The 24,382-nt window shown below is 42.1% G+C and overlaps 1 protein-coding gene across 10 annotated transcripts in view; it reads left to right on the top strand.

The window, feature by feature from the left end:
- The window catches only part of LOC308463499 (ankyrin repeat and fibronectin type-III domain-containing protein 1-like), a 366,925-nt gene that overhangs the window by 322,778 nt on the left and 19,765 nt on the right, over positions 1 to 24,382 (top strand). For all 10 annotated transcript variants that reach the window (XM_080981922.1, XM_080981924.1, XM_080981921.1 and 7 more), the window contains 11 exons: positions 1,634 to 1,835; positions 2,351 to 2,558; positions 5,530 to 5,724; positions 7,538 to 7,651; positions 11,372 to 11,469; positions 14,509 to 14,599; positions 18,405 to 18,512; positions 21,582 to 21,681; positions 21,951 to 22,083; positions 22,486 to 22,605; positions 24,041 to 24,256. In XM_080981922.1, coding sequence (XP_080838048.1) covers positions 1,634 to 1,835; positions 2,351 to 2,558; positions 5,530 to 5,724; positions 7,538 to 7,651; positions 11,372 to 11,469; positions 14,509 to 14,599; positions 18,405 to 18,512; positions 21,582 to 21,681; positions 21,951 to 22,083; positions 22,486 to 22,605; positions 24,041 to 24,256 — 1,585 coding nt within the window. The remainder of the gene's footprint in view (positions 1 to 1,633; positions 1,836 to 2,350; positions 2,559 to 5,529; positions 5,725 to 7,537; positions 7,652 to 11,371; positions 11,470 to 14,508; positions 14,600 to 18,404; positions 18,513 to 21,581; positions 21,682 to 21,950; positions 22,084 to 22,485; positions 22,606 to 24,040; positions 24,257 to 24,382) is intronic.

Raw genomic sequence — 24,382 nt, 5'->3', positions numbered from 1 at the left:
TTACAGATCAGTCCTCATTCATGATGGATCATATGTTAATTCACATTAATTCAGGAAGGCAAAAGATGCTGTAGTACCACAGAGACATACCAGTTTATTATTCTGACCTGTGGTTTCATAAGGAAGAACTGTACACATCTGTCAAAGCAACACTATTTTAAGGTCTTGATTGGGTGACTCAAGCAGCAGGGTACAGGCTCCTTTCTCCCTGTGCCAATGGGGTAGTTTTCAAGCAAATGTTACTGTGGGTCTGAACTATACTGCATTGCAGATGGCTGGAGAAGATACTGCAGCTGTCAGCGCAGCAGGATCAGGTGACCTGAGTAACCAGCACTAGCCCTATATAATTCATCTGATTCCTAGGTTTGGGCAACTTGTGTAGGCCAAGCTGCTCACAGACTGGTTGAAAAAAAGTAAAGATAAAGCACCAGTCAAAGGTGTATATGGGGTGCGGTGCTCATCTTGCTTCAGGCCAAGGGAGCCGGCGTTTGTCCACAGACAGCTTTCTGGGTCATATGATCAGCATGACTAAACTGCTTCTGGCACAACAGAACACTGTGACGGAAGCCAGAGTGTACGGAAATGCTGTTTACTTTCCTGCCGCAGTGATACCTATTTATCTATTTGCACTAGTGTGCTTTTGAACTGCTAGGTTGACAGGAGGTGGAACAGAGCAACGGGAGCTCACCTAGTTGCATGGATTCAAACCACCGACCTTCCAATCAGCAAGCCCAAGAGGCTCAGGGATTTAGACCACAGCGCCACCCATGTCCCTAGACTGGTTGAATCCCTGCCTAAATCTCTACCGAACTACTACTGTTTTGCCTACCTTGAGGCGGCCAGCACTGACAGCTATTTTAGTCAGTGTTTTGATTTGTGAGGAGGAAATATTCATAGTTTGGAGGGTAAGGGATAGACTTAAGCATAATATATGCATGGTTTAGATATTTGTGGTTTTAAAACTAGAGTTGAATCAATAAAGATCACTTTTCTCTGCATGTGCCAAATTTTCCATTCAGAGGTTTTTTTTCTGTTATGTGAATTATGTCAGCTTGAAGCCTAGACTTGTGTCCTTACACAATTCTTCCATGTAACAATTTTAAACAAATCTAATTAAGACAAAAAAGTAATTGTTCACAGCTTAGATTTATTGGAGTTTAAATGTTTCCCTTTTTTTAGACAGCTTGTTATAGCAGCCTCATTTGAACCATGGCTAAGCATAATTGAGCAAACACAGTGAAAATCACAGCCACTTCACTCCTTCCCTGGACCTGCTGCTGCTATGCTTCCAGGAGCTAAACCATTCTTTGGCTTAATGTTACATGTGAATCCAGAGTCATGGTTTGTTACCTAGAGCTTGTGGTTTGTTTGGAGCAAAATAAAGGTTACAGGCCCAGGTTCACACATTTGCACACACACAGCTTAGCTGCTGTTAGTGTGGCAGCAGCAGGGCCAGGAAAGGAATGAAATGACCACAATTTTCGCTCTGTGCTCCTGCATACTTGCTTGTTCATACCAAACCTTAGCTTGGCTTAGCATTATGTTCAATCAGACCATTGTGCATGGCTCTGGATTGGCTCCTTGTATTTCTAGACATTTAACATTCATCCGTCTTTTTCTTTTTGTTCATCAGGTCTTCCTCACCTAAAATGACACAGCAAATGAGAGACCCGCAGCTAGCCCAGTCTAGGAAGCAACCAGGACCCTCATCTCCAAATGCTGCTAAGAGGCTCTACCGGAACCTTTCTGGGAAATTCAGAGTTAACTACATGTCATTTGATGAAGGGAGCATAGCAGGGAGGAGTGAAAAGGATAAGCTCCGCAAATCCTGTCCCGTGAGTACATTGCTCTAACAACTGAAGAGCTCTGAGGGTTTTTAGAATTTTTATGTCCTGTTAGAAGAACAACTTCTGCTCCATCCATACCATGGTTGCTGAAAGACTACCTGGCTGTTCCTTGCCACAGTGTGGCAATAGCTTTGGATTTTGGCTGCCTACCTACCCACTGTTGTGTCATGAACTCTGAATGCATAGTGCGGCTGGTGTAAAGAAAAGGAGGCAAGCGGACTGCTGGACTTTGATAGGAACTTTAGAGGTGTCAAATATCTTCCTGACTCTGAGCTCTTGCAACCCACATTTACCCTGTCTCATTAGAGGTGTTACGGATATGGTAAATTTGGCTTGTGCTGCAGTGGGAAAGCAAAGTGTTGTCTTCTTCTCTTGGCCTCTGCACTGATCTACTCCACCCTCATTTCAATTTTATCTTGCTACTGTAGTGAAAGCAACTGAGCAGAGAAGACTGTGAAATGAGTGGCATACTTACATTTGTGTGACTCTGTTCCTCTCTGCAGTTTCAAGGCAATGCTGCACTCTTTGAGGCTGTTGAGCTGCAGGACCTTGATAAGGTGCAGGAGCTGCTCAAGCAGTTTAGCCTAGAGGAGCTGGATCTTAACACCCCAAACAGTGAGGGTCTTCTGCCACTGGATATTGCCATCATGACCAACAATGCACCCATCGCCAAGACACTGTTGCTGGCTGGAGCCAAAGAAAGCCCTCACTGTAAGTAACCAGTCAATGGTCCAATCCTATGACCCAATTTGTCCTTTCCCGTAGATGCGTAAGGAACTCTGGCCAATTGGGTTTCTTGATATCATGAGCAATGGGAATTCTACTCTCTTTTGGTGAAATGTGGGAAATGAAAAGCATCTGAAAGGAGTTAGCTGCAAAAGAGAGAACATATAGGACCCTGGAACTAGGGTTTCTGATGCCTAGCATGCTCCTGTGTCTTTCATAGATGGATGATATGTTCCCTCAGTACAGGAAAAATCACATTGCTAGATTTTTCTGTGTCGTGCCTAAAGTACAGTAGTGATTTCTTGAAACATGATGGTACAAATGAAAGCTATGGCTAAAAGGTTCCAGAGCAGCATATCATCCTAGAAGCTGTAGTTATCAATCTGACTTGGTGTTAGAAATGATGCCAAGAGTGAATACCAAAGGAGGTTGGCACTGGCACAACCATAAAGAGTCACATCATCCTTGTGGCATGTTCCTAAGAGATTATTTCAGCTGATTTGCACACAATAAGAAGTGTGGCTGCAGGATAGATTCAAGCTGAACCGCTTGTACTGTTTGAATCCTCACCCGAGAGATGCCAAAATTTACTCTCCAGAGTGTTACCTTGGAAGAGAACAGCTTTGCTGCAAGAAGCATTAATGCTGCCTGATCAGGTGAAGCGAATAGAATGATGAGAAGGGAATTCACCTCATTTCAGATGACTAGCTAAGAGCAACAGGAAAATCTTCATCTGCTAGTTATTTGCAGGTAGTCTGCCTCATGAATAAGCTGACAGTTCTGGTATTAGGGTCAGGAACAGATTGCCCTTTCTTCAAATGAAGGGATTTCTGTGAATGGAGAGCAGAAGGGGAGTGACTTTGAATAAGTGTTTATTAGTACTCTTTCCCTGGAGATTGGGGGGGGGGGGTATTCTCTCACAAGTTTGTGTTCTCTCTGTGTCTCTCTCTCTCTCTCTCTCTCTCTCTCTCTCTCTCTCTCACACACACACACACACACACACACACACACAAAATAGGTTGCGCTAGATGCAGCCACTGGGGTCTCTGCTTTCTGGGTGGCCCACACAGAGAGTAGCCACAGGCCTAGCTGACACTGTGTGTAATAATGGAGTTCAGTGAAAGGAGATAGAAAAGAGGTGTATATTTCTTTGCTGCCTAGCCATAGGAGTCAGGCAAACCAAGAGATTCCCGTGAATAAAGTATATGCACTCTGATCCTCAATGGGGGTCTTCTCCTCTTGTTCTTAACATATCTAGACTGAGGAAAAGGAAATACCTCACACAGATTGTGCTCCAGCTGTGGGTTTGTGCATATGTTACTTCTCAAACAGTAATGACAAAAGCTGGATGAAGTAATAGACCTGGCCATCCCATTTAATGGTAAGAAATTGTCCCTAGTACAAGCGATGAGCAGTGATATCCAGCAATAGTTTGCTGGGGTCCCTTGCCACATCTGCCACCCTGGTACATTGCTGTCTACTGAAGGCACGACCGTGGGGCAGGTAAAGGGGGGGGGGCATGCACGCACACACTGGTATGTTGGGTGCTGGTAGGGATGTGGGTGCAAGCAGATTCGGAACCCTGTGCTTGTGGGAAACAAAGTCAGACCCATTCCAATATTCTGACAGAATGAGGATATTTTCATATTTTAGTCATGAGGTCATCATGATAACTAATGTGAATAGATATTTACCGTATTTTTCGTTCTATAAGACGCACCAGACCACAAGACGCACCTAGTTTTTGGAGGAGGAAAACAAGAAAAAAAATATTCTGAATCTTAGAAGCCAGAACAGCAAGAGGGATCGCTGCACAGTGAAAGCAGCAATCCCTCTTGCTGTTCTGGCTTCTGGGATAGCTGCACAGCCTGCATTCGCTCCATAAGACGCACACACATTTCCCCTTACTTTTTAGGAGGGAAAAAGTGAGTCTTATAGAGCAAAAAATACGGTAAATGTGAATGTTGTTAATCCAGGTTTAAAAGCAGAAAACCCATTTTTAAATACAGTATGTTTTAGTCAATGTAGGTTTTTCATTCAATGTAAGAAATGCAAAAAAAAAAAAACTTGTTTTGGTAATGCTTAAGGCTCATTCTGGTAGTGCAGGGCAGAATGCTCATCCTTTAATTACCTTTTCCTCTAAGTATTGGAAATGGAAAGAGGATCATAGTTGCCATTTTCCAACAGGTTTCTGGGGTCTTCCAGGGTATGTTAGCTCCTACTAAATAAAAATACCTTGAATAAATAAATAAAATACAATGGTACCTCGGGTTACGTACTTAATTCGTTCCGGAGGTCCGTTCTTAACCTGAAACTGTTCTTAACCTGAAGCACCACTTTAGCTAATGGGACCTCCTGCTGCTGTTACGCCACCACTGCATGATTTCTGTTCTCATCCTGAAGCAAAGTTCTTAACCCGAGGTACTATTTATGGGTTAGCGGAGTCTGTAACCTGAAGCATATGTAACCCGAGGTACCACTGTACTAGAAGCAAAATTTCAGAATTCAGTTCTAGCTTGCTATCGGAAGACTTGCTTTGAACTGGTGGATGCATCCTGCTGTGTAACAAAACAGGATTTCTGCTCCCTGATAAGCAGCAGATTCTGGGGGAAGGGAGGGCTGGGATTCCTTTGAGCTTGGCCTTTAAATCTGCATTTAAGAGGATCCAGAATCACAAATTTGCAGAAGCAGTTGTGAAGAAGCAACTTTGTGGTTTTATCTAATAGCTCAAACTCCAGCTGCACCAACCATTTATCCCATGCTGTTTGGGAAATGAGGATCAAGCTGTGCTTCTTCGGCTTGAGGGATTGCTTAGCAAGGGAGGTTTTCTGAGGGTAGAGGCAAAGAGAATTACTTCAGAAATTTTCAGGCAGGTTTATGCCTGGTCATGTATTTTTCCTCCTCTTCTTGTGCAATGTATTAAATGTTTCCTTTTCCCTCTGTTCCGTTTCCAAAGTTGTGAGTCTAGAGAGTCGGTCTTTGCACTTGTCAACACTGGTCCAGGAGGCAGAGCAGCGTGTCAATGACCTTACTGTGCAGGTGGTGAATGAGCTACCCAGTGCAGATGGCTCAGAAAAAGAGAAACAGTTAAAAGCATGGGAATGGCGTTATCGGCTATACAAGCGCATGAATGCTGGATTTGAGCATGCTCGTAAGTGTCTGAAATAGCAGCATGCAATGACCCCTAAGTAGATCAGGGATGGGAACAGTGGGCATGTCACTGCAGGGTTTTAGAGATAGGAAATTGGGTACTACAATATGTAATTAGTCCAGAACAGAAACGAAGAAGTGGCCTTAGGACCTGCCGTAATAAACCCCATGTTGTTTGCGGCACATGGTAAAGTTCTTAATTTAGTGATTCACAGAATCTTGAAGCAAGTCACTAGTTAATGAAATCGGTAGGTCCATGCTGGGTGAATGTGGCTTTCCCCGTGCTGTTCTAGTCAACCTTCATTGAGCAGATTTGAAACTGCTTCTCTCACCCAAAACCAATATTCTAGATCTTTCTGGGTGATATAATAAATGAAGGTATCCTGTACCTTTTGCCACCTTTCTAACCCATTTGATATTTTCGGAAGCATTAATTTCCTAGCTCAGATATAATTATCATAGTGACCCCTAGACTATGAATGCCAATCCAGGTGCTAAGCTTCACAAAAGAAAACATTTCCCTCACTTTTCTGTATGACAAGTTGACTATTTTTGGTGTCATGTTCTCACTTGTAGCAATGGCTCATTCTTCAGGGTAGGAGAGATAAAAAAATCTCAAAACTCTACAATGTCTTGACTTGCAGAAGGAGGTCTGTCTCTTGCATGGCGAGTTCCCGCCCCCCCCCCCCGGTGGAAATAATGAGACATGACGCAATTATTAAGGTTAATGGGCTAAAAAAGGCCACAACTTTATTGGTTACAGTGGAAGAGCAGTATTGGCTTAGGCATTGGTCCTAACTGACTATATCCGACTCCAGCCTGTCTGCTTGAAGTCCGGGAAGGGTTACCCACCAGTAGGGGGAGTCCTGCTGATGCACATCAACTAGGAACTCCCCCGGGGTCACCAATAGGGGGTGTGCCTTAGGCCCTAAACTCCCTAGGCTTCGGACAGGGCCACGCCCCCCCCGAATCCTTTAACAGACTACCCTTCAATATGTGGGGCAGGTGATGGCGCTACCTCCCCTCTTCCATCTACAGAACTATACCAATGCCTAACCACCAATACCCAGAAAGTTGTGACGATTTGCTACAAGGTAGGTGAAAACCAAGTGGCTGGTGCCAATTTGCCAAGTGGAAAAATTCCTACCAGGCCCCTCAACGGCAACCAACCAAGGTCCATAGCAAGGTCAAAGAATGAAAACCTTATAGGGTGGGAGGGTGGGAAAAACAGGGACAGCTGGTGGGTGGCAAAGAGGGAGACCCCTGGCTGTGTCCTGACTTTATAGGGCAGGCCACACCCCCGAACCAGCCGATTGGCCGGCTAGGAGGTGATGCGGCTGGGAATCCCCCCAATCGCGAGGGGCTGGCCTCCATCCACCGTACACGTGGAGGGGCCGTGAAGCCCGCAACCCCACCTCCTCCTTAAGGTGGAAGTGGCTTTGTTTTGTAACGGCTCTTTTAGCTACTATCATTAGAAGGCAAACTTGGAGGAGTATGATTTGGCTAAAATTGTGGGAGGTGGGGTGCAGCTTGTGGATTTCATTAAGGGTTCCCTACCTATGCATCTTCTGCTGATTGAACCCATCTCAGTGCATGCAAATTGCCACCATATCTCTTCTCAGAATTTATTTTATTTTATTTTGCAAAGGAAACATACCTTCCTACCTCACCTCATAACAGAGTCTCTGTTATTGTGATCATTCTGGCTGGCAGTTAAGTTGTAAATTAGGCTTATATTGAAGATTTATTCCTTCCACAGAGGCCTTGATACACCAGGATATGTCCCTCCTTATACCTGTGCTATCTGTTCTCAGGGGTTCCAGATCCACCCATGAATGTTCACCTTTCAGTGGCCAGCAGCACTTCTGTGGATGTTTCCTTCCAGGAGCCCCTAAGTGTCAATTCAGCCATTGTCACCAAATATAAAGGTAAATCCAAAGGATGCTCAGAACCATATTACCAAAGAATTAAACTTACTTGGACCTGTGAATTGATTTTTTCTCTCTCATTTGGAACAATCCTTCTTGACCGGGAATCTGATCCAAGTAAATTCCCAAGGGCCCACTGATTCAGTTCCAAAATTCACCTTTTTTGAATTATTTGTTGCCTGTCATTTTGAGGTGAATAATTTATGGATATACATTGAAGATGTGAAGGTCCAAAGAGCAAAAAGGAACGCATCAGCATAGTTCAGTGGTACTGAACTGTAGTTTACAGGGTCTAAAATCTGCTTACATACAATTATATCACACAACATATATATTACAACTGCCATAATGACTGGGAGATGGACATCAATTACTGATCCATCTATGCATCCTCCAAGCCTTAATCAGTTACCATTGCCTTTAAAAATTATTAATTATATATTAATTTTATGAAGAGCTTGCATAACATATGGTAAATATTTTTCAAGGCAATTGTAACTTATTAAGATATGGTAAATTATCTTTTTTTCTTTTTGTTTTATGTCTTTTAAGATTTGAAGGTCTGCAGGCAGGGATTGTCCAGTCATAAATCTTTTTACAGTTCCTAGAATACTTTGGGTGCTATATGAATTATGATTATAATAGACCAATATGATGGATTACATAATCTCAGGCCTAGTTTCAAAAGTTACACTGTCCTAGCCTGTTGGTTTTTGGGAGAGTCTGAAGATTTGTCAAACCAATCTATTTTAAAGGTCCAGGCACCATAACCTGTATGGGGCTCACAGTGGCCTCCCAACCCATCTCCCTGTTTTACTCCTGGAACATAGGAAGCTGCTATATATTTAGACTTTACACCAGGCACATTATTTCATAGAGCTCAAGGAAGGCTGCTCTGGTGCCCTTGATTGGTTGGTTTTATGATGTTCCTGCGCAGTGAAATTAACAAAGTGAGGGATGTCCCTGTGGAAATCTTTATGAGCAGGTTGTAGCAAAGATGGGGTGGGGTAGAAAGGCCATTTAGATGTATAGATTATGAACCTGAGGGCAGAGACTGCCTTACTACTAATCTTTGTAGACTACTGTTTGAGTCTGTTTGGCTAAGGAACAGGGTAAAAATGCTTTCAAATAATTAAGGAAGGTCAGGAATGAAGTGACCGTCTCCCACTGCAGTCCTTCCTCCAGGCTTTGTGAAATACATGACCTTTGCTATCAACACATCAGGCCTGATGGTGCTGTTGCTGAATGCCAGATGAGCCATAATAAAAATAAATGATTCATATTTCTGGGGGGAAGTGCTGGCCTGGCATGTATGGGCCATTTCAGAAGGCTTGGGGGACCAGCTTTCAAGCCTATTCTGTAGTGGTGTTGGCAATGAAGCAATATTTCTGCTTCCCCATTACATCCTCAACTTGCTGCCCAATATAGCCCAAGACCTTTTCCATGTTCAGGAACACTTAGATGCCTGCTAAGAGTAGTAGGCTCTTTGAAGATAAAATTGCTTACATCTGCAGCAATTTGGATACCACAGTTCTTTAAATACAGTCTGTTCATAATTCCAGAACACCATCTAGTTAAATACTGTTGGATGAGTTTTGATTATTGAGGTCTAATGACACTGATAGGTGCTTGGAAGAGTATCATCTACTATAACTTGCCTAGTTTGCTTTATAGTTTGCTTTGTGCAGAGGGTTGACAGGTTTGTTCCTGGATGTTATAAAGGCCAGCTTGCAAAAGTGGCTGTTGTCAGTCACCTTGAAGTAGGCAGTTGTGTAGTGGTTCCTGGAAGAAGAAAAACCTTCACTGAACCCAGGAAATAACAGCTAGTTGTTCATAGACCCTTTGGGGCAAAATGCTCAGATGAGTTGGATAGGCAACTTGAGTCACTCTTGAATGAGACCAAGTATCTAAATGGATTTCAATTTAACGTCTAATACGGAAACACCTTTGGTCATCCTGAAGGATGATATCCCAGGAGATAAATCAGGAAAGTATGACCTTGTAGATTCTCCTGGACCTTTCAGTGGTGTTCAGTACCTTTAAACATCTTTCTGGACTAACTGTCCAGTATGGGAATGAAGGGCACCATGCTTCTGTTCCAGTCTGGATGGCATTTTGATTAGTCTGATCCATTGCATTGTGGGACTTTTCTTTATCCCCTGTGCTGTTTTAACGTATACATGAAACCACTGAGTTCATTCCAGGATCTGAGATGAGATGTCAGCAGAATGTAGATTATACCCAGCTGTTTATCCTGTTCAGTCACCTCAGGGGAAGCTGTGGAAGTGCTGATCTGCTGTCTAGGATCAGAAGATGAGTGGTGATAAGAGATAAGGCCTCAGTTATAAGCACCACCTCTGGAATTCCCTTCCCTCTGTTTTTATCTATTTTATTTGCACAGGCACACAAGAGATTAAACTGAATTCTTAACGATATGCTTACTGTTTGTTTTCTTTGGTTTATTGTATTTGTTTAAAAATTATTTTATGTTACCTACTTTAGGACTTCTGGCTAAAGAAAGGCTAAGAGATTACTTAAATAAATAAATAGTCCAGGGTTTCATGTGGCAGTTCCTGTGTGCAGTTTCATCTCAGTTACTGCCAAGCTCTTCGTAATTTTGCAAACTGATTTTGCATTTGAAATATTTAGACATTGTGCATCCACCAAATTTGCATAATTCATGGAGATTACTGAGCTTAAGTTTTCTAGTTGTTGAATTTGAAATATTTTCATGCCTTTCTTCTAGTCCATCTCGGTTGGTGGCCACTTGTGACATGAATCAATCTCACCACTTCTCCAGAATCTGCTGTTCTGGAAATTTGGTAGAAAGTGCCTTACACTTCTTCTGTAATGTGAGAAGGAAATACGTGGCTGATTTATGGTAGTGTCTAAATGGTGGTGGTTCTACACTAGGCAAGTTGCTTTTTGCTAAAAGTTTTAGAAATGTCTTCCCAAGTGCTCACTCAAGTTGAATGCCCTAACTCTGTCCCATCTTCAGGCTATTTGGATCCCATAAAAGCATGTCCCTTTTTGGCTTCAACACCTGCTCCCTCAACATAGAATTCCCAGCAGTTTAAATCCTTTGTGTCCTGTCATCATAACTTTGGCTTTCAGAAGAATTTTCCTTTACCAGTCTCCACCAAATCCTGCCACTTAATCTACTTTGTCTATTTCCCACCCTCTCTCTGTTGCCTTTGTTTGGTCCATCTGTTGTGCTTTCTCTTTTATCTCTGGGTTCATCAGCTTGACTGTTCATCTTTTGGCCTGCCTTTTTTGCCTTTAACTCTTTCTGTTACGTCTCCTGTGCTGAGATAAAGAGTTGAAGTAACCCTAGCTATAGAGACTTCTCTGCTGCGCTATGTGCAGCTCCTGCATTGCACATTTGGCAGGGAGCTAAGTCCTTTGAATATGAAAAAGGTGTGCCCTGTTGTTGCACTCTCTCTCTTTCTCTTTCTCTTTCTCTCAATTGACACCTTCCCTCCCCACCCCCCAGCTCTTCCATGCCTTTTTTCTCATTACATTTTTCCAGTATGCACAGCTGGTCCCGCTGTAGCTGGTTCTTCAGTTTCACAGTCAATCCCCTTACAGCAGCTGTACCATCCCTGGCAGCCTAGCTTTCTAATCTAGCCCTGACTGACTGCCAAGCACTACATCCTTTGCCTTACTGATGAAAGACTCCCAATTACTGACGGAGTGGCTGTGCTTTTCCTTTGTTTGCAGTCGAATGGAGCTGCTCCCCCACCTTCTCCCCACCGCTGGGTGAAGTGGTGATCAACAAGCTGAAAAACCTACATATCACCATCCATGGCCTCCTCTCGGTGAGTAAGTTACTGTGCTGTGTGCTGAGCCACAAGGGTACTTCAGGGAATGACCCCAATTGATCCCTTCACCCCATACTTCTTGTTCTAATTTACCAAAGTGCAAGCTAACTGCAGTGAACCTCTGCCCACCGCACAGCCAGAATTTGAGGATGTCTGAATGATTTTCTAAAGTAAAGTGCCCATTTCAGGGATTGGTACTTCTTCACACAACACTGAACTTATTAAGTTAACTGCATGCAGGTAGCCATTTTAAGTTCCCTGAAATGTGTGTGGCCTATTTAGGACCCAATCATTACATTACAAGGCAGCAAGATGCAGCATTTGCCCTAATCAGTGGCTGCAAGCAGGGGATAAGGAGCCCTAAATTATTTTCCTCTGAAAGGTTAAGTGGATTTTGTCATGCTTCCTGATTGAGATAACTATGGTCTAAATAGAGTTTATAGATTTGTGAGTAATCTTGTAGTAGTAATAGAGGTGTGGCATAAAACTGAATATGGTTTTTTGAAGTGGGGGAGATAACTGAGGTAAGAGCTCCAGCAACAGGCTTCTTGTTGCTGTAGTGTGAGAAAGTAGGTGTCTGAAATGAGGCACATGATATGCAGGCACATGTCATAAATTTATTGCTAGGCTGTACCAACTGAGACTGCAGAGGAAAGACCAAATATTTGTATGTTCTCTCCTAATGAAAATCAAGCTGCACATACAACAATAATATATGAAGCAGAAGGGGTCTAACTTAGGTTTCTCCTTATCAGGACATGGCTTTTTCTTGCCACAGATGAGTGCATATTTCCATGCCTGGTCATGAGGCTTCTGGGCCAAATAGTCCAGTACAAAGGCTTGTGGTGAATATTTTACTTATACTTCAGAAACCAAAATGTCTGAGGTTGCCCCTGAGCATAAAGAAGAATTCAAGCAGTCTCAATAATTTAGCAAGATATGAAAATAATTTTTGTTCCTTTTCATGAGTTTTGAGACGTGCCTCTTGTGCAACTATTTTTGCCTGTTCTTGTGAACACATTTGTAATTTCAGGGCTGTTCTTTTGGTACCACTTTCTTCCCTTCTTCCTGCTTCCCCACTCATTTCCCCACACTGGCTATCCATATGATTTTGCAGTGATGTGATAAGGCTGTCAAACAATTAAGAAACATTTAATGCAGACATAATAAAAATAGTATCTTTAGAAAATAATAATGATTTGTTTACAGTTACCATTTCCCCATGAAATGCAACATGCTAAATGCCAGGAGCAGTTCATAGCTTTCAGTGTATGCATGGGAAGGAGCAGCCACCCCCAGGCTGAAATCTCAGGGTCCTGCAGTTGAGCTTTAGTCACTAAACCGTGTGATCCATAGTTTTTTCTGTGATTTCTACCCAATGGCACTCCTTCTCTCCCCCCCCCCACTCCAAGCCAATAAATCTTATACCCCCACCACCTGCAAATATCAAACTCTCCACCAGCTCCATGGCTAATTGGAGATGAGAATCAGTGACTCCACTCCAACCCTCAAGTGTATGGAGGTCATGGGTTGGCTGGGACCTGCCCCCCACCCCTGCAGTTTTATCTCTCTGGGAACTGCAAGGCCCACACTGCCTGTCAGCTGTCCCCTCCCCATTGTGTGGTGGACAGCTTCCAAGAGCTCAAACAGGAGCCAGACTTCTGAACAAACAGCAAGTTATGGGGGAGACGAGACTGGGAGCTGCAAAGGGATATGATTTTGCAACAAATGGCCTGTAGGCTTGCTCTGCTCCCTTAGTCTCCTAAGAAAACTTACATTACACATAATATACCCAGCGGAAATGTTTGCTTGTGAAGCTAGTTATGTGATACCACTAGGCTGACAATCAGCTGACATGGTTCAATTGGCTGTGGCCCAAAAAAGAATTTGGATTGATTTTGATCATACATTTAATAGGAAAGACATACTCCACATGTGAAACTGAACTGATAGGAACAATCAAGTTGGGGGTTGGGACTCAAGATAATTTGGTACAGACTGAAGGCTGTCTACAGTGGTACCTCGTGTTAAGTACTTAATTTGTTCTGGAAGTCTGTTCTTAACTTGAAACTGTTCTTAACCTGAAGCATCACTTTAGCTAATGGGGCCTCCTGCTGCCGCTGCGCCGCCGGAGCACGATTTCTGTTCTCATCCTAAAGCAAAGTTCTTAACCCAAGGTACTATTTCTGGGTTAGCAGAGTCTGTAACCTGAAGCGTATGTAACCTGAGGTACCACTGTACACTGCTTTACTGGGCGCAACCAGCAGTCATTCCTATTTTAGGGCAATATTATGCATCCAGGAACTGAATACATAACAAATATTCTTTGGCAAGGTTATGGGGCAACACTGGATGCAGAGGGGAATTCAGATTTATTTCCTGGGTATCTGCTGGACATCCAGAAAATTTATGTGGACTTGGATTAGATCTGAATATGATATTTGGGTATTTTTAATGCAAGACAACATCATTAACTCTGCTTCTATCGTCACATCACAAATGATTCCCACTTAAGTAATATGAAATAGGAGGGTTAGTAGGGTTTTCATTTGTGGTAGGAAGGATGTGGAATATGCTGAGTCCTCTTGGCCTGGCACACAGCACAAATATCATGGCAGGGTTTAGAGACTTCTGTGGAGCTGCAGTGCTACCCTGAAGCCCTCATCTGATTTTATTTTTAATCATATATGATACAGACTAAAGCTTGTCTGAATTCAATCAGAAAATAAATCTGCAAAAGCTGAACTTCCAAAATCTGTCAGACCATCTGAGTTATTCTGGAGTTTATCAGCAACTTTAGTCTAAACCCATGACACAGGAGAAGACAGAAAGACTGTGGAAGATGGTGATGGCCTGCACAGCTTCTGCAAGTTCATAGGCCATAGGCAGTATTGCTCCACATCCTCCCTCTCTTTCAATAATGACATATTATGGAGAACACCTGGTGACTATATTAGTGGAAGGGAAACTGAAACCACCCTTCTGAGCAACAAGGTTTTCTCTAGTCCGTGTGACTCCTTATTCCTTTCCCTACAGGGTACAGCTTACTACGTCCAAGTATCTGCCTACAACATGAAGGGATGGGGACCTCCACAAACTTCAATACCACCCTTTGCTATTCCATCAAGTAAGTAGAAACATCAGGGAGCATCAAACATATACCTTATCATTCATACCGTAAGGCTAGTTTACTGGTCTTGCTCATGTTTTAGAGCTTAGTGAGCACTCAATGGTATAGAACAAAGGGTACTGTGGCATTCTGAAGACTAAAATAATGATTATGGCACCAACTTTCATGGGCTATTCAAAGATAATTTTATGAGAATTGCAAAAATTTTTAAAGAAAAAGCAGGGATTGACTTACATGCTGTCCCCATTTGAAATGTGCAAGGACAGATAGGTCTAGTAGTAACAACAGTGGTGATGGAAAAGAAGGTATACTCTTGATATACTGTAAGGCACGCAGCACACAGCACGCAAACACCAGAACATTGTGTCTCCAAATTCTGGTTATCCGAAACACCAAAGTCCTACAAATTAACATGCCCTTCAGGGATTCCCATGGCAGCATAATTTGCAATAGCAATGCTTCTTTTTATCTAAACTTCTAATTATTAAATGGTTCTCTGTCCTTCTTTCTTAAACAAAAAAGGCCCATATATTTAAAATATTATTTTGGTATCCTTAATCTCCTTTCTACTCTCTTATATATTTATTTTGTTTAGGTTGTTAGATTTTTTTGCTTTTCCCATCTCAAGAGCTCAAGATGTATAACAGTATGATACTTAATATAACCTATCACTAGAAGCCAACTGAAATAAATTTTACACCATATAAGCTTGGGCTTTGGTGAGTCGTGAAGGGACCAGAATCCCTATGTACAGCTAACCTGAAGGGTTCAATGGTTTATTTTTGGGGAGTGAGAAGCTAATACTTCACCTGTAACCTGGGTTTTTAAAGGGTGGAAGCAAGTTTGATACATTCTGGTGGGCTGAGGGAGCAGTTTCCTTAGGCTTTTCTTCCTTTTAGATAAGAGAGGTTTGCTGCCCCTGAAGCAGCATCAGAGTTCTAATTCTAATACAGGTCTCAGTAGTGCAGTGGATCAGTATGTCTGGCTATTAACTAAAAGGTTGGTGGTTTGAGCCCACCCAGGGACTTTTGTGGACAGCATTCATGCATTGCAGGGATTTGGACTAGGGATTTGGACCAGTAACCACTTTGGTCGTATATGATGCCTAAATGGGAACAATGCTATGTCATGGCATAGCTTCATTCCCAGGAGCATTGTTGGTTAAAAGGAAAGACAGCTGCCCTTACTGCGGAATAGGCAGCTGATTGGAGCTCCTCTGCCACCCTGAATGGTAGAAAGTCTTTTTGCTTTATTTTGTTTTAAATAAAGGAATACTTAAGGAAGCCTTCTGCCGTCTCATCTTGCATGGGTATACATACGCCTGTGTCCCCTAAAATGTATCAGTTTTCCTTCTCCCCTGAGAAAGTGGCAGAAAATGCCCCCATTCACGGGCTCAATGAAGGTGATGTATGATTTTCATCCCAGTGTATTATATGAAATGCACATAATAAAGCAAAGCCGAATTCAAGCAAAAGAAAAATTCCAAACGTAATAGTTATATTTTCCCCTGTTTACAATGCAGTTAGATCATAGAATTCCTGTCACTGAGGCCAAGAAGGATTTCCATCGCTTTAACAACAGCCAAGACAAGACAAGGTTTCTGTAAATAATGCTGCTGTTGTGTACAACTTAAGAGATGTAAATTGTGTCTTTCATGGTCAATCATTCTCTAACACGATGAGACATTCATAGTTAAACAACTGTTTGTCATTCTCTCCTCTGCTAATTACACATCTTGCTCCATCAACCACAAAGGCAATACCTTTAAGGTCAGTCCATGTGGTCCAGGGATGCAAATCCATCATGACCAAATTGGAAGTTAACGGAGCTCAGATCGATGGATTAGGCCCTTTAGCTTTGGGTTGTATAATATAGCATATAACTATAACATTCCAGCCTGAGTTATAAAGTAATTTATTCCTTGCTTTCAAATTTTAAAGAAAATATTTCTCCCCTAAATAAAAATAACCAACTTTTGTCACGTAAAAGTGTGCAGCACCTCCCTGGGTGTTTTTAAAGCACCTAAAAATAGCACCAGGTCCCAGCCAAAGTTAACAGAGCTGCTCTTTCCATGGAAAACAGCAACACAGGGGAGTGTATAAACCAATTAATGCAAAGTTAATGTAAAAGGGCTGCTTCCCCCACACTAGCCTGTGCTGCTCAGTAGCTCTGCCACCTCATAACTAAGAAGCACAAGGAAGAGGTTCTATTTATTTATTTGTCTAGGTGAGTTTAACTCTCACTATTAGTATGAAGAAACTTCTGCTCAGTTGAAGGCCAGCAGCCGACATGAGGCTGCGGAAATACTGAAAAGAGCTACAACAGACCCAACCTTGTTTGTTACTATGATTTGTCATCTCCTCCTACTGGCGGCAGCTGTTAAATTCCGTCACCCTTATGAGCAGTTCCCACCAGTGGTTACTGCTTTGGGGTTATTGCTTCTGTGTTGCCTATCATGATTTGCACATCTTAAGACTGAACTCTCATGTAAATCTAGGAGGAATCCTAGGCAGAACTATCTGCATTTCTGTGCTAAATAAGATAAATTGTTATTAAGTGAAAGAATCTGCATCTTTAAAAAAATCTCAGCATTCATTGAAACAAGAAATACAGTTACTAGATTTCAGTGATATACTTTAAAACATGTTGGCTTGGTGAAATCCCAGAAGCTGAATACAATTTCCAGTTATCAGGGGATGGGGCTGCAATGCTTTTCATAGCTTCATGTCTAGCAGCATGATAATCAATAGAACATAAATAAATATACTGATTTTTCTTTAATTAGTGTAATTTATTCAAGATACATAGTATGATTTTCCTTGCTCCAGAACATGGAGTACCACAGTGCAGAATTTTGATTTCTAAAACAAGGACTATGTGTAACCTTAGTCATACTGCAGATACAGTCTTAAATAGTTATCTTCCATCTTTGCAAAGTCAGGACTTTTTAAACATCAACCTACTTTATGAAACTGGCTGTTAATGTTTTACTGTACTTCCCATATATTTCCTCTGTGTTCTTCCCCTTCCCCCCTTCTATTGTCACCTCTTTCTCTTTTTTAATCTTAAACCAATTAAGACCTACTTAGCATGTAACACTAAGCCAAACCATATCTTAGCATGAACAAGCAAACATGTCGGTTACCAGTGATGATTTTACTCCTTCCCCAGTCCTTTCCTTGTTGTGCTACCCAGGGCTAAACCATCATGTGGCTTAATATGTCTAAATCCAGGCTTAAGGTGTCTCACTCCAGACAAATTACAAGCTGTAACCAAGGTTTGTTCTTGGTTTACTACTCATGATCTGTCTGGCAGAGACAAACCATGAGCCCAGGTTCAGACATAATGACACAGCCCCAGATAGCATGGCAGTTATATGACAGAGGGTTGCAGCCACACTCTTTTGTGTCAGGAACCCTCATGCTTGCTCATTCGTGATTTGGTATTATGTGCAAACCAGGTCTAAAGCTCGAAAATGGTCATACAAAAGTTGGTAGTGGTGCTATTGCTGGTTTGATCCATTTAGGTAAGGATTGGACCCAGTTGTGGGTGTGACCTGTAAATCGAAAACCACTATCTAAGACTAAGGCTTTCAAATGGTGATGATCTTCACCCATTCATCAAGTCTAGCTTTTAGAGTCAATAGATCAATTGTGTTTTGAGCAATGTTTTGTCCAGAAAGCTGTTCCATAGTGTACTATGGGTATGAAACAACTGTGAGAGGAAAATATTGTAATGGATTGGAACTGCTAACAGTTTGTGCTGCTATTTCTCTGTGTATTTTATTTGCTTCCCACTTCAGACTGGAGAGAATATGATGGGCGGGCACCAAGGAGAAGAGGTCAAGCTGAAGCTTTGGACCATCTTCTAAGCCAGGTGAAGATGGTGCACCAACAATGTGTGTGTCACGGTGAGTCCCACTTTTGTGTCCATTGGCAGTTTAGATACCAGTTCTCTTGAATAGCCTATTCATTGTGGGGAATGTTCAGAGTGGCAGGAAAGGATATGTTGTTTATTAATATCCTTCCTAACTTGCACTAGCAAGTTCCTTTACTTAGCAGAGTACATTCCCCTTTACACAGCAGAAAACTAGTTGCAAACTTGTGTGAGTTTCTTAATACAATACAGTGGTGCCTCGCAAGACGAAATTAATTCGTTCCGCGAGTTTTGTCGTCTTGCGATTTTTTTCGTCTTGCGAAGCACGGTGTTGGGAAAGTTTTGGAAAAGCTTCAAAAATCACCAAAGTCTTTAAAAACCTCAAAAAGGGCTACCACACCGCGTTCTATGAGTTGCTCCTCGAAGTCAAGTCGCAACTGTATTAACGGTGTTAAGAAAAAGGAAACAAACTTGCAAGACGTTTCCGTCTTGCGAAGCAAGCCCATAGGGAAAATCGTCTTGCGAAGCAGCTCAAAAAACAAAAAACCCTTTCGTCTAGCGAGTTTTTTGTCTTGCGAGGCATTCGTCTTGCGAGGTACCACTGTACACAATTCAGTCTGGTTTGTCCAGATTGAAATGTGTTCTAAGATTTTCCTGGTAAGACCCCTTGAATTCCTCTAAAAGAATAAAGACACCACAGTCTTATTCATAAGTAACAAAAAGAAAGTTTACTCACGATTAGGCAGAGCACAGTGTGATCCCTGAAGGCAGACTTTAGGCTTAAAGTTAGGTAAAGGGACCCCTGACCGTTGTGTCTAGTCGCGGACGACTTTGGGGTTGGAGCACTCATCTCGCTTTACTGGCCGAGGGAGCCGGCGTACAGCTTACGGGCCATGTGGCCAGCATAACTATGCGGCTTCTGGCGAACCAGAGCAGCACGCAGAAACACTGTTTACCTTCCCGCCAGAGCTGTACCTATTTACCTACTTGCACTTCATGCTTTCGAACTGCTAGGTTAGCAGGAGCAGGGCCCGAGCAATGGGAGCTCACCCTGTAGCAGGGATTCGAACCTGCCTTGCCTTTTTACCAGGTCACGCCTACCCACTAGTCACATGCAAGGAAGGATGCTCCAGGCCAGGAGGAACAGGAAGTTTCGACTGGCTGGACCAAACATTCCCTTGCATGTCCACTCTAGCAAAAGAAGGAATGTTGTATTTGACTGCTCTCAGTGGATTACATCCCACATACATGGTTTGCTAAGGAAGAATTGGAATTGATGGGAAGGAGAAATGGTGACTAGATAAGGCCACTGCTAGCATATTAAATGAAAACTCCTGTTGAAACCTGTGGAAATTCCTCTGCACATTATAGTCTTGTCTGACCAGTACCATTCCCCCAACTAAGTGGTAAAATACTATTAAATATACAGTGATACCTCCGGTTTTGAACAGGTTCTGTTCCAGAGGTCCGGCCAGATCCCGAGGTTTCCGCAACCCAAGGATCACTGTTCTGCGCATGCACGTGGCAGTAGACCGCTTCTGCGCATGCACTTAGGGGCGGTAGACCGCTTCTGCGCATGCGGCAAAACCTGGCCCAATACTTCCGGGTTTGATGCTTTCGTAACGTGAAGTTTACGTAAAGAGAGTTACGTAAGCCGAAGTGCTACTGTACTTGTATTGGGCTCCCAGTGGTTTTAAGAGAATCATTGAAATCTTTGTAGTAATCAGTTGCTGTATTTTGGAGAACTATGCATGCTCTATGGAAAAGTTCATGAAGGAAATAAGCTCCTGAAACCCTCAGAAAAAAAAAATCAAGCCAACTTCCTATGCACCAAGAAAAGAGTGTATATAAATAACCACAGGGTCGAGTGAGGCTAACAGCTGATGTCCCAGTATATTCTTGTTTTCAAAAATGAGTTTGTAAATTATATGAGAATCTCCAGCTTGGTTGAAGCTCTGCTTTCACAGCAGATGACAAGGCCTTTCTCTTGCATCCTCCTTGTTGTTCCTACCCGGATCTGCTGACTAATAAAACTGTGATATGCAATAAACCAATCTTGACCAGAGGCATAATACTGAACTGCGGAAACCAGCCCTTAATTATGGATGAAAAATTATGAAGCATCTCAATGAAATCTTCTGCTGTCTGACTCCCCCAAATTTTAGCTAAGTTATACTTCATACCCTTCTAGAAACAATAGCTAAAGGTACCAGTACAAAAGGTAAAGGAGACTGGGACTCCTCTAGCTCCCTTGCAATTTGAGCACTGGAGTTAACTGATTTTTGTATGCTAGTGTGGTCTGTTAGTGGTGTTTGGGAACTGAGTTCAAATTCTACAGGCAATTGCTATAGGGACAATCTATGTGATCTAAGGGTACAAATCCAACTACGACTTTTTACTTCTCTTTGAATCCCAAACAAACATAGATTGCTGGATCTTTTGATTATCTTCTGCTTTTTAAATTAAAATACTTAGGACATCCCTCACAGGGTTATTAAGATGAATGAAACAAGAATTATAAAGCACAATTAAAGTAATATATGGAACTTTAATTGTGCTTTACAATCCTTATCTTCTGTACATATTTAATAGGTTAAAAACTGGTTGCCGCTTGTCTGCTAGCCCTCCCTAGAGATGGAATGTTCACAACTTTTGAGGAGCAAGGCTTAGTTACAGAAGGAACAGTGGAAAGAAAGCAGGGATCCAGTTGGTAGCATGGCTGAAAAACAGAACAAAATAGCCAGCATGCTACAAAATCAGCAGGTTCCTGCGGAATGAATGTGGGTGATAGTAAAGTGTTGAGAGAAAAGAGGGACTGGAACATAGAAAGCTGAAGAAAAGAGAGGTCAAGGGGAAAAGGTGCTGGGAAACCCTCACACAAAAGCTAGGGGGAGGAGGAGCTATGTGAATTTGGCAGAGTAATAGTTTGCACCAAGGGGGAAATGGGGAATGAATGTCATATCTTCTTGGTTTTACCTAACCAGCCTAGTCTTTTATCCTGAATCTTTAGTAGATATATACACAAGGCTAGGTAATAAGAAAAAGGATGAGTAGTATAAATAATGGTTTGTGTAATGCCTTCTGCATGTGCTTTGCTCCTCAGAACCCTGTAAGAATCAGCCACAGAGCAGAAAACACTCTGTCTCCAAGAGTCTGAAGTATCTCTTCCACCCTGGCAGCAAATTCTTAAAAACACTGAAAAGGTAAGGTGGGGGGAGATTATGCCATCTGTCCACCTATGCACTCCCTTGCTATACTTGCTGAGTTTCCCAGAAACCGGGTGTGTGGGTCACTTCAGTGTTTCCCAGGCACTTCAGGGGAACAAGGGAAATAGGGAGGAAAGCTCCTGTATCTTTCTTCCATTCCTCACTCCTCACCATGGTGGGAAGAATACTTCCCAGTAAAAACAATGATGATGATGATGATGATGATGATGAATCCCTCCCAAGCTAACTTTTTTCTATCTTCCCAGGGGCCTGTATCTGGCATCAATATTCTACAAGGATGACAACATATTGGTCACGCATGAGGATCAGATCCCTGTGGTCGAGATAGATGACACCTATTCTTGCCTGCTCATGCAGGACTTTCTCTGGTTCACTAAGGTGACCGCTTAGTAGGGTGACTTCTGAATGTGTGTCATTTTATTTAAGGTTAAATAAATATGTTTAAAAGAACATTATAAATTTACATCTAAATACATATTTTGTAGTCCATTGAAACATTTTCCTTTGACTTCCTATTTCTAGTAAGTAAAAAACAATATTCTTACTTTACTTAAGACAAATTTAAATATAAGGAGAGGGAACCTAGCATAGGACAATATAAAAAGGTGCACAGTTGCAGCGAGAGAGGGACTCTAGTTAGGATACAAACATGTTTCCTCTATTCATTTTTTTTTAAAAAAATGCTGAACTTGGGGAACTCCATACCTGCCGTATGGGCAGGTATGGAGAACTGGGCAGACCTGAGAATCCTAAAATGACCTGTTGCTATACTTGATATAGGTATCGTGCATGTGGGATGAAATCCTGTGGTTGCGTCAGTGTGTCACTGTCTCCCAATCATCGTGTTCCTGCATTCTGCAAACACGTCTCAAGATGCTTCTGGCCATCTCACAGATGCAGGTAAGAAAAGAGGCCTCTTCAAGGCACAGGAGTGCCAAAGATGGGTATTTTGCCAGCTAGGCACATATCACTCATACATCTGATGCTCAATCCATGGATATTTAGGTCAAAATCATTAGATCTGAACTTCAGCTAGATAGATCTAATGCCCTTCATATACTAAGCAACTCAGACAGGTGAGTAGGATTGAAAAGTCAAGGAGATATATCCATCACTAAGAAGGCATTTGAGTTTGAAGCAGAAGCAATTGATAACATTCAGAGTTTCTTGGGTGTGTTTCTGGACAGGGGCCAATTTCTGTGTTCCTTTCCAACATAAACTCACCTCTTGGGAAAAATCCTAATAATAAATGGTTAGCTGTTCAAACATTTGTTTCATACCCAACATGCACATTGTGAAGCCATTATGTTGTCTCTGTGCTACATTATTGGCAGCAAAACAAACATTTCTATTTTTATGCTATATTTTGCATGTTTTAACAAGTATCTTAATAGATCAAGCTTTAATTGATTAACTAGTGCAATTCATCAGTTAAAACAGATTCCTTCAATGCCAGTAAAGAAATTATTGAGGAAAGTGCTGTAGATTGCAGAAAATATTAACTTATTCTTCCTTTCTGCCTGACAACAGACCTCCAAGGTGGCTGAGAATAAGCAGAAATAAATATGTAACAAATATGAAAATAGGGGTGACTGATGAAGATTGGGGGGGGGCGTGGTGCAGACTATGTACTGCCTACCAATTTCCCGATGAAAGGTTATTCAGCCTGGTGGTATTAAAAATGATAGTGACGTATTGAAATGGCTGTACTTATTGGCTATCATGTATAGCCAGTTCCATATGTGGTTAAGCTTTCTCGCAAGCAACTTTTTAACTACGTACGTACAATGAATATTTGCATTGACAGACAGCAGAAAGCAAAGATTTCAAGAAGCGAATGGCCATCTTAGTCACTCTTCATAATGAGTAAAAACCATTGTGTTCATTCAGATTCACTAAAAACAGCTTTGCCAAAGTGTTGTGATATATAAATGTACGTAAATTTAATTGGTTAATTGTTAAAATATACTTTTATCTGTTGACAGCCCTGCTTATTATTCGTGTATTGTTAGGTGACTTTGGTTTTAGGTAGCAAAGCAGCACTGTCTTAATATTTAAATGCTCAATACCTTTTACTGTTACAGTGGTACCTTGGTGCTAGAACTTAATCCGTTCCAGGAGTCCATTCAACTCCCGAAACGGTTTGAAAACCAAGGCACAGCTTCCGATTCGCAAACTTCTGGGTTTGCGGCATTGGGAGTTAATTTGTTCAGGAGCCAAGCCATTCGGGAACCAAGGTACCACTGTATACCCTTGGAGAATATAGAGTATATGCCATCTAGAGCCAGACTCCACTCTCCATAAATGACTTTTTCCTCTCTTTATTATTATGAAGGGTCTGCTGGGAATTCAGGATCTGGGACATGTCTTTTTTGAGCCCATCAAAGACAAGCAGGGCAATATTTTAGTTGTGACCCTAAAGGAGGTGAAGACAAACCAGACCTTTGAAAGTGTCCACTGGGTCCCCCTCTCAAAGCTGCAGACAAGCCGCAAGTCCATCTCATCTCCAGAAGAGCCTACAGCTCTGGATGTGCTGCTGATGACCATGCAGGTGGCTGGTGTGTGTGTGTGTGTGTATGTGTGTTTAGTGATGGAAAGGCTGTGCTCATATTCAGAGGCACTCAGTGACAAACCAAATACTTTGCATACAGAAAATCCCAGATGCAGTCCCAAGTCT

The sequence above is a fragment of the Podarcis pityusensis genome (genome assembly GCF_964106645.2).
Source record: "Podarcis pityusensis genome assembly, chromosome: 14".
Taxonomy (NCBI): domain Eukaryota; kingdom Metazoa; phylum Chordata; class Lepidosauria; order Squamata; family Lacertidae; genus Podarcis; species Podarcis pityusensis.
Note: the sequence above shows the minus strand (reverse complement) of the source record. Positions and strands in the feature narration are given on the sequence as shown.